General features: G+C 34.9%; 1 protein-coding gene across 1 annotated transcript in view; it reads right to left on the bottom strand.

Moving 5' to 3' along the window:
• Positions 1-214: 214 nt before the first annotated feature.
• The window catches only part of Arms (Ankyrin repeat-rich membrane spanning), a 680,132-nt gene continuing 669,310 nt past the window's right edge, over positions 215-11,036 (bottom strand). Inside the window, exon 25 of the mRNA XM_090381558.1 lies at positions 215-1,163. Within this exon, the coding sequence (XP_090237684.1) occupies positions 215-1,163 (949 nt within the window). The remainder of the gene's footprint in view (positions 1,164-11,036) is intronic.

Here is an 11,036-nt window from a genome sequence, read left to right as displayed (position 1 = left end):
TAAATGTATGTAAAATCAATAGACTTTGTTTTTGATTTTCCAATAATAATTCCGATTACTTGTTTTACTTGATTACTTCATAAAAAAAAGATTAGATAATTTAGGTTTCTAAATTCTATTTACACTCTCTCTTAATATATTTAGTAAAATTTGGTAAGTAGTACACTTATTCTTGGATAAATTTTTTGAAGTTAAGGAATAAATAAAACAAATACTACAAAACTGTTTCATTATGCAGGTGAGATAAATCTGCAGATTCTATAGTGATTTGAGTGTCAGAAGCAGTATCACTAACAGATTGTTCAAACACTTCAATAAGCTGATTTTGAGCTAAGCTATAGGAGAGATGCCGGTGTAGTGGTGATGATGATGAAGTAGCGGGTGATGAAATCTCTGTCATTGATGATGAAGTATGAGTTGGGCTTAAGTTATTATAAGAACACTCCATAGAGTACTGGCGCTGTAGTGGTCGTCGCTTCATAAAAAATGCAGAGCCTTCTGAACAGCTTTGTTTGGGAGTAGTTTTAATTTGGGTATGCTCAACTGTGCTTTTTTCTACTTTGGAATTATTCAGATAATGATTTGACTTTCCAATATGCAGTGGTGACACAAGAGGAGTATGCTCATCATCAGAAAAAAACCCATCATTCTCATCTAGAGGGGTAGCGGCATTTTTAGAAGACTGGTTCTGCTGAGACAGCAAGTTGTCTGTGGACTTAGTAGAATCAGTATTACAGCTTTCTGAAGTGTCACTTTCATCATTTACGATGGTATTTTTACTCTGGCGAGTTTTAGGATCAGTTATATTTCCAGAAGCAATATCATTCAGTGATGAAACACTTGAAAACTTTATTTTTGGTCTAAAGAGCTTTTCAAGACTGGCTGATGTTGGAAATACATTTGCTTTAGAAAATCTTCTGTAATCAGTTTCATTACTTTCATGACTAGCATTTGAAGTCCTAGGAGAACCAACATGATAACTTATGTCTGCAGGATTAAAAATCACTCTGGATGATGGACTAGATGTTGCTGAAGGTGGTGTCATATATCCTTCTCTTGCTGCAACTGTTGGTGACACTACACTATCATTAGTTGCATGTATTTGGTATTTACTAGAGGCTACACTTTCAACGTCAGTGACTGAATCAGTCAAAGAAAGAGCTCTGAAAATGTCATAAAAATCACAAAGTACAATTATACAATTTATATAATACTGTATATATGACTAGGTGTAAAAAAATTAAGGTATAATGTAAAATATATATTTAATGACAGAATTTTTGCTAGTTGAAGAGAGGCAACCAATATACAACTGACTATTTTATTAAAAGAGTATCACAAATTATGACTATTTTGTAGAGCAATATTATTCCTGGTACTGCAATCCTTATATCAGAATATGGATCACAATAGTTGTATAAGTACCTTTCAGTATGAAATAATGAAAAATGGAGTTCTAGTGTTAGAATGGCCTAGGTGGGGTGGGGTGGGGTGGGGTGGGGTGGAGAACAGAGATAAGAAATTAGTAAGGCATCTTCACAAGAGAGTGTATACATATAATCAGGGGCTGGGCATCCCGAGGGTGTAAGGGGTGCAAACGTTCAAGGGGCACCTGAAAACCTGCATATATATATATGAAGAAAATTTTAAAGGGGGGGGGCACCAGATTTCAATTGGTACCCGGGTGCCACATACCCTAGGAATGCTCCTGCATATAATATAATAAAGTATTCAGACACTCTCTTCAAGAATATTGTGTACTATATGCAGGAATATCCAGGAAGAGTTTTTTTTAAATTGATACTTCAAATGAACTTCAAGTGAATTATAAATTAAAGCCAGTCATGGATGCTGTTTTTGGTTCAGCTGTAATTGAACTCTCTGAACTTATGATCTTAAAGATATGTTTAGAATTTACAAATGATTTTACATTTGTAAATTCTAAATTCTTAAATCTTAAAAACATCTTAAATTATTTTTATCTACAAAAATAATTTAAGGTGTCTATCTCTTTAAAACTGTTTTAATTGTGCCTGTGACTGAAGTGACAGCTAAAAGTTCTCAAAATTGAAACAAAAATATACAGCAAGTTCCCCGACTTACGTAAGCCAGAGTTACATAACTTCGGACTTACATAAACTTTTTTTTACACTCATTTTTTTTTTTTAAGATTGTAAAATTTAAAACAGTAAAAAAAAAATAAAATAAGCAATTAATAACGACAAACAAGGCATGCACAAATGCACAACTGAGATATGGAGCAACAAGTTTACAAAAATAGGAATGAAGAGAGATTCTGAAAATTTTTTTTTTTATATGACTGAAAATTTCAGTGAAGGGGATACACATTTCACCATAACATAAAAACCCACAGAATTCCAGCTATCGGTATTATCGCAAATGCAAAAGATTGAGTTTACTACCCGTTTATGATAGATTGCACTAACAGAAAAACCCAATAAACTGGAAACTGCAAATTGTTTTTATTGTTTTATGGTAGTGACCTCCAAGAAATGTGCTTTAGTAAAATGTGAGCATGTGACCTTGCGTGAGGTGATAATAGTGTGTTTCTGCCTTAACCCTGTGAAGTTCTTTACAGAAAATTTCATTTTGACTGTTATCATGGTGCAGACTAACAGAATAAGTGACAGCAGTACTAGTAAATCTGCCAAGAAAAGGGATGCAACCGATTTGGATCAGAAAAAATTAAAATAATAAGGATGTATGAACCATGGTCAAACATTAACGAGTATTGCACGGAATTTAGATTTGTGTGTCAATAGTGAACACAATAATAAAGGACAAAGACAATATACAAGAAGCAGTACCAATGAAGTCAACATTAATAAAAGTCAAGGCTATGAAATACATATCAGTTTTTACAGTACAATAACATGCATTTTTTCTTCCTTTTGTGTTTTCTTTTCTTATATGCAACTCCGGCTACTTCACCACTGTCCCAGATAAAGTTTTTAATTGAACTAATTAAAAATATATAACTATTTTTCTATATATATATATATATATATATATATATATATATTTATTTTTTTTTTATGAGAACCCCAAACACGAGAGGTATTATAACCTATAGTACTTAGTACCGTGCTTGGGTTGGAGTTTGAGAACACGAAAGAAGATATTTGTTGATATTGGACTTGAACTTCTGTAGATTGTAATTTTCAGGAAATATGTATGAAGGAAGGTTGTTCCAGAAAACGGCAGTTGAATGAATAAATGAGGAAGATGAAAAGTTGGTTCTGTGGGTTTGAAGTTGGACAGTAAATGGATGTTGGCTGGTGGCGGCACATGTTCGGACTGTTTTGAAAGAGAGAGAGGGAATTATAGAAGCCAATTCAGAAGAACAGTGCCCATGGAAGTATCTGTAGAAGAGGCATGCAGCAGAAACAGTGCGTCTATGAGAAAGCGAGTGGAGAGACTCTGTTAGAGATGAATCATTAATTAACCTAACTGCCCTCTTCTGAATGGAATCAAGAAGCCTGAGAGAGGTTTTGGGGGCACCACCCCAGATGTGAGAACAATATTCCATGGCAGGGCGGATTTGCGATTTATACAGAGTGAGCAGCTGTTTGGGAGAAAAGTAACGCCGAGAGCGAAAGAGAAAACCAAGTTTTTTAGATGCAGAGGAAGCAATGTTTGTAATGTGCTTGTGCCAAGAGAGATTAGAAGTCAGGGTAATCCCCAAAAGAGAGATATCATTTTGCCTAGAAATCGGAGTGTCACTAAAGATAAGCATAGGAGCAGAAGAATCCTTTTTGCGAGATATAAGACAAGATTGAGTTTTAGAAGGGTTGAAATCAACTAAGTTGTCTTTGCCCCACTGGAGAATTACCTGAAGATCGGCATTTAAGGAATTGGCAGCAGATTTTCGAGAACTTGAAGCTGATTGAGCTGGACAAGGTTTCTCAAAATGGAAAGTTGAATGCAATGTGCTATCATCGGCAAAACTATGGATAGGATTTCCAGTCAATGGAAGAAGGTCATTGATATACAAGAGGAAAAGAGTGGGGGAAAGAACTGAACCTTGGGGGACACCGGCATTAGTGGAGAAGTTAGAAGACAGAGAGCCATCTACCATCACCCTCAGTGAGCAATCAGAGAGAAAACTGGATAACCAATTACTAAAAACAGTTGGCAAACCATAAGATGGAAGCTTGTTTAGAAGACCTTTATGCCAAACATGATCAAAAGCCTTTGAGATGTCAAGAGCAACTACTTGTGTTTCACCGAACCTTTCCATTGAATTAGTCCATAAATGGGTAACATAAGCCAGAATATCACCAGTGGATCGACACTGACGGAATCCATACTGGCGATCGTTAATCAGACGGAAGGTTTCTAAGTAGTTTAAGAGTTGGCGGTTAATTGATTTCTCCATTACTTTAGAAAGAGTAGAAGTAATTGCAATGGGATGATAATTGGATGGGAGGGATTTGTCACCCTTTTTAGGAACTGGCTGGATATGAACAAAGAACAAGTGGAGAAATACCATCAGGACCTGGAGCTTTCTTAGCATCAAGATTCATCAAAATCCTTCTGATATCCTTTTGACGGAAGACCACAGGAGGCATTGAATGGAGCGTGTTAGGAATGGTGGGAGGTGTTTTACCAAGATCATTAATACATGAGCTGGAAGAAAAATGGGATGCTAGCAGGTCAGCTTTATCCTTGGCTGAAGTGACAACAGAACCATCTGGTTTGGACAGAGGTGGGCAAAAGTTGCGGCCAATAGCTTTGGCAAGAGACCAGAATGCTCGGCTACCATTAGGGCAAGAAGCAAGTTTTCTACTCAGCCTGTTCAAACTCTAGTTTGGACTGATTAATAACTGCTTTACAATTGTTGCGAGCTTTGGTGTAGGCAGAAAATGAAACTGAAGAATTAGAAACAAGCCAATTACGATATGCAACGTTCTCTTGGACAGCCTTAGCACATTTATTGGAAAACCAAGGTTTAGATAAAGGACGAGATTTTAAAGTGGAGTGTGGGATAAAGGATTCCATTCCTGCAAGAATAATTTCACTGACACGATCTGAGCAAACGTTGACATCAGAAGTTTTGAAACAGTAATCAGACCAAGGAAAAGAAGAAAAGAAGTCTCGCAGGTCATCCCATTTTGCATTCTTGTAATGCCAAACAATACGAGGTTGGGAATAGCCATGAGATAAAGGTTCCATTGGAGAAGAGGCAATCACCAAGTTGTGATCTGAAGTGCCTAAAGGACCTCTCACTTCAACCTTGTACTTAGAAGGGTTGTTTGTGAGAAAAAGATCAAGCGTATTGGCTGTATGATTAGGATTGTCCGGTATTCTTGTAGGTAAATGAACAATCTGTGCTAGGTCATTAGTAATTGCAAAAGCCTCAGCATCTCGACCTGCTGGGTCGGTGTGACTAGAAAAGGGAAGCCAGCTGGAGTTGTGAACGTTAAAATCACCAAGGAAAATTACCTCACTGTTAGGAAAGTTGGACTGGAGAAAGTCAAGTTGCAAAGAGAGGAAGTCAAAGCGCTCCAAGTGATTAGTGGAGTTGGGAGAACGGTAGAGACAACAGATGAATTTTACACAATGAGGTAGAGAGATTTTAAGCCAGAGAAGATCAAAGAGAGGAGATTCCAAATTGCCAAGTCTCTGACAGGGAATATCAGAACGGACATATGCACAAGTACCACCTTTGAGGCGAAAGGAATCATACAGCAAATAATTTGGACATCTGAGATGAGCAGTAGTTGAATCAACTGATAACTGAGATTCAGTCAGAAAAAGTACATGGGGTTTGGAAGACTGCAAGTGGAAATGGACATCGTTGAGATTAGAATTGAGACTACGTATATTTGTGAAATGAATTAGGAAGTTCTTGGGAGGTTTAGATCTTTTTGCAGATAAGCTTGCTCTATTATTTTGACAATTCATGGTGTATTGAATAGTAAGAAAAAGTGGGTGGGACATGCTGTATGAAGTAATGAAATTTTTGGATATGGCGTACATGTGGTAAGAATATACCCAGATCCTTGACATAATGTGGCCTCGACAATGCTCCCCGCATACACACTACTCGGACTCCCTCCAGTCACTATCTGGCAGAGTAGAGGTAGCAAGATTATACACTATCTGATCCGGAAGCTTCCTAGAGAGTTACCAATAGGTTCAGTCCGGTGTACTAACTAGCGGCCGGCCCCTGCGAACACCGTTTTAGAGCTGTACCCTCGAAATATAAGGAATATTGGATCTCGCCATGACATTCATCATAACCTCAAAAATCATCAATCATACTGCATGATGGAAGAGATAGGGAAGGGTTGGCCGGTACTTAGCTCTAGAGACTAAATATTTGGTGTATTAAAATTTAATACACCAAAATTTGGTGTATTAAATTGGTGTATTATTTGGCTACAAAATTTGGTGTATTAAAATTTAAATAATAAATAAGAATATATATAAAATTCTACTTCAGATTAATCTTTTAGTTAAATACTAAATGTATACAATTTCTGCATAATTATTCATAATTGCGTACAATTATGTATTAGTGAAATATTGTCACAATTGTAAAAATTTTCTTCTTGATCATATATAATAAGATGATCTTCTTGATCATTTATAATAAGATGAATGCAGAATGTATGCTCCCACTATATAACTACTGTATAGGGGCAAACCTTTCACATGAATAAACGGAATAATAATAATATAATTTATTGCATGCAGTCACAGACAACTATGAAAATAGTGTCACTTTGACATTTGGTTAGTGATGATGTGTTAATAAAATTATTAAATCGTTACTGGAATAGGCAATCTGGAATTGCCTATCTATCTGATCAGGAACTAAAGATCAGCGTGCTTTCATGTTGCCAAAGTCCATACTATGCTCCTTTTTGTCTGGCGGAATGGGGGGTGGTGTTAGCTTTACCACTCAGGTTTCTGATCCCACCATGGGGAGGGAGTAGCAGTGTTGTAAGAGTAACCAAGTGGTATAAAGGTTGGTTGGTTAGCAGAGGAAAAAGAAAGATGGATTTCCTTTCTGAGAGTTTGCTTAATTTGCAATGCTCTGTTTTAATGGCACGAAATTGGGAGGACATTTAAAAATGAAAACTATAATCAGTTTATGACAGGAGGAAATGCTATATCAATTGCTTTGAAAAAAGATCACCTGGTCACTAAATCACTTGGAACCCAGGCCATAGTTTGGGAAGTAGAATGCTGACTGCATGGATTGAATCACTAGGGTAATAGCTGCTGGAAGTCTAGGGAAGCCCCCTTACTTGCACAAATACTGTACTACATTTTCTTTGAGAATGCAGGGAGAGTAAATAAATTCCTATATATACTTTTAACTCCAAATAAATGAACATTTTACAATGTTGGAAAGGTTTAATTGTCTGAAGTTGTAGAGGTGCTTGGGGGGAAAATCACATGCAGTTCCACTTGTATATATAAAATAGACATTTCTGTATTTTCAGAGTGTTAATTTTGTTGTCTGTTTAAAATTTTAGGAAGTACTATAAACTGAAATAAATTTCTTAACTATTACTGTTTAATTTCTCCTCCTGCATTTCATGGTTGAAGACCCACAAGGGAAGAGTTCTGATGTGTGGTTCCCACTAGATACCAGTACATCTTTCAAACAGTTATTATTATTAGCCATATGGTGCAAGGAAGCCTGAGGCTTATGCTGCACCAGTCAAAAAAAAATTTCTGAGTTATCCTGAGAGAGAGAGAGAGAAGAATAGAAGGAAATCACCAAGAAAGAGAAGAATAATTATGATATTCAGTTCAGGACCCTGGGTGTTCCATGCCCATACTCAACAGATGTGAGCCCCTGGGGTTAAACCTCATAAAATCTAACATTCCAAATTCCTAATTTCTCTCAAATTCAGTAGTTTTTGAAAATTTTATATGTATGCCCCACTTAAAATATTTATATTTACTATTCAGGAATTCTGAGATAATCAGCTAATAATGCTTTTTCTTTTTTTTTTTTTATATAAATTTTATAATTTACATTTCTTTTTCTTAAGGAGAAAAACAAGTTAACTTAAAAGTCACCAAAAATAATAACCTAACTTAGCCTTCAACTTTGTAATTCATCATCATCCATGTTTCTTATTAATATTTCTTGTCTTTGTGTTATTGTTCATTTCAGCAGAGTTAGACAAAAACTCTTATACAGTATCAGAATATGTGATCACATTTGTAACTTCCTTATGAGCAAATTCAATTTCTTTCATACTTGGAAATTAGCAGTTTCCATCTATTACTAAAAATTTCTTATTCAAGTATCTACAAGTTCATTAGTTCATAATGCCCCTGGTGTGAATTATCTCTTAAATTTTATAATCTTTTAAATGAACTCTGTAATAACACTGCTGCTTTTCAGATTATAATACAGGTAACCCTCATATAACACGGTACTTTGATTCCTACAAAATCTCGTGTAATGCTAAACCGTGTTATAAGGGACTAAGAACCAGTACAAAAAGGGGGGGGGGGTACGTTCCAAAAACTAATAAAAATACACAATTTTTTTAATAACTATCGGAAACTTAATTTTTATAGTAGTAATAACTTAATATTTTAACTTCATTTTTATAATAGTAGTAACTTAATTAGTAATAACTGAACAAACGTCTTACCTTACAAACTGTGATACTTATGTCAGATAATGTACGTTCATTTAATTAAAGAACACAACACGCACAAATTGCAACAAACACGTTATGCACAAGTGAGATATGGAGTAACGAGTTTCTGAGCATTTATTTATGGTTTTTTATATGACTGAATATTTCATGGAAGGGGAAACACAGTTCACCATAATAACATGAAAATCCACAGAATTCCAGCTATCGGTACTATAGCAAATGCAAGAAGATTGAGTTTACTACCCGTTTATAATTGATTACAGTAACAGAAAAGACCAATAAACCGAAAACTGTAAATTGTTTTTATTGTTTTATGGTAGTGATCTCCAGAAATGTGCTTTAGAAAAATACCACGAAGGCGATAACAACTAGCGAGTCGACAGCAGGGATTCATAAAAAGAAATGGAAAAGTTGAAAATTTCATCTAACATAATAGTAGGGTTTCCCAGCATAAAATTTCAAAAATACTGTGTTATGCGAGATTTCCTGCAATTCTCAGACCGTGCTAGAGCGAAATCTTGTTGTAGAAGTACTGTGTTGTGCGAGGATTGCTGATTTATCAATCGTGTTAGAGCAAAACCATGTTGTAGAAGTACCATGTTAAACGGGGGTTGCCTGTATTCATCAGATGTTGATCAATAGTTATTAGAATCAACTGCAATAAGAATCAATTTTCTAAAGGTAAAAACAAATTCTATTAAGTACATTACTAATTTTACTATTCAAAATAATCTAAACTGTGAGCATGTTGTGCAAGAGGACCGTTTGATGCATTCCCAGGATGCATGCCTTAAGAGTATGTAACATTGCACATTTTTTTTTTTTTTTTTTTTTGTTTGGCTGAAATGTCAAATTTTTTCTTTAATTAATTTGCCTTTTTTCAAAACTTATTTTGGATCATGAATCAGATTTGGACATTACTTTTTTTTTTTTTTTTTGCTTTGAAAAATTTTCATATGGCTTATCTAACCACTACTTTTCTCTTTTATTCTTTAAACAGACTTGTAAAAGGGTTGCCATTGTTCTATCAAGCTGGTTACACATTTAACCAAAGGCAACCAATATGTACAAACATACTTCAAAATCTTTTACTTCAGTGACATGCATTAGATAAACTGTTTCCTTTTAGCACTTCTTTCAGCACACAAATTAATAACATGATAAGGACAGCCTATTATCACCAATACTCACCCCTGCTACTTCAGTTTTTAGACCTACCATAAAAGGGCATTATCAAAACTAAGTGTTGGATACTTTTTTTTTTTTTTTTTTTTTAAAGGAATCCCATATGTTTTGGGTTGCTCAGAAGATTCCTAACATTGCACTATATTTAGTCACCTTCCAATATGGGAATTGAGAGCAAGCTGCTTTTGATTTGGATTTCATTTAATGGAATGCAGCTTGGAATCACTTGATTACTGTCATTTGTACCAGTCAAAAATGACATTTTTCAGAGCTACCTTTTCTTTCCCTTTCTGAGCAATTTTTTTTTTTTTTTTTTACTAACAATGACTACTGGTTTTGTTCATTTACATGTGCTTTTTTGATATTTCACAATTGGGAAGCATATTTTTGAAAAATGTTCTCACATGATTAGTGGATCTCAAGGGAAGATTATATTCTTTCATAAATGATGCACAAATAAATGTTCAACACGTATTTATCTTCAGTTTGGAATGATGCATCTATTTTTGCATTTATTTCCAAACAAATTGTTCTGCACGTTGTTCTTATGTTTTTTAACAAATACCTGATTACATCATGTTTCTACATCTACATACGGTATAGCACAAAGCAAATGTGTCAATGTTTCCACGTTTTATAAAAAATGGAAAATCTAGCATATGTGTCTACTTAAATATTACCCTGTACTTTTTTGTTTTTGAATCTTACAAAAGGGCATTGTTAATAAACTTCGCAGCACAGAAAAGAAATGTATGTGGTGTGAAGCTAATTATTAATGTTCTTCATTAACAGTTTTGCATATTCCACATATTTTATGCAATACACACTGACCCACCTGAACACTAATTCATTAACTACCCCAAGTTAGCCAATCTGTTATTGAAAATAGAGATTAATAAGAGTAAAAACATGAGCATATATATTTGCCTGTACATTTATGCAGAGAGTGTATTAAATATATTTCATGAGTTTGAAGTATTAGTAAAGTCATAAAATGCAGATATTGTGGGTAGACATGGGTATCATCAGACATAAGGTATTCAGAATTTGAATATGAGGAGTACAATGTGTATAGACACAGGAAGAGGGGTGGGTACGAGAGGAGAGGTTAGTATTAGTACTAGCAAATGATGCAAGAAAGCAAGCTTATAGAGCATCAACCAAAAAAATAAAAAAAATGTATTTCACCTA

The sequence above is a fragment of the Mastigoproctus giganteus genome, chromosome 9 (assembly GCF_048544385.1).
Source record: "Mastigoproctus giganteus isolate SK-2022 chromosome 9, ASM4854438v1, whole genome shotgun sequence".
In the NCBI taxonomy this organism is placed as follows: Eukaryota; Metazoa; Arthropoda; class Arachnida; order Uropygi; family Thelyphonidae; genus Mastigoproctus; species Mastigoproctus giganteus.
Note: the sequence above shows the minus strand (reverse complement) of the source record. Positions and strands in the feature narration are given on the sequence as shown.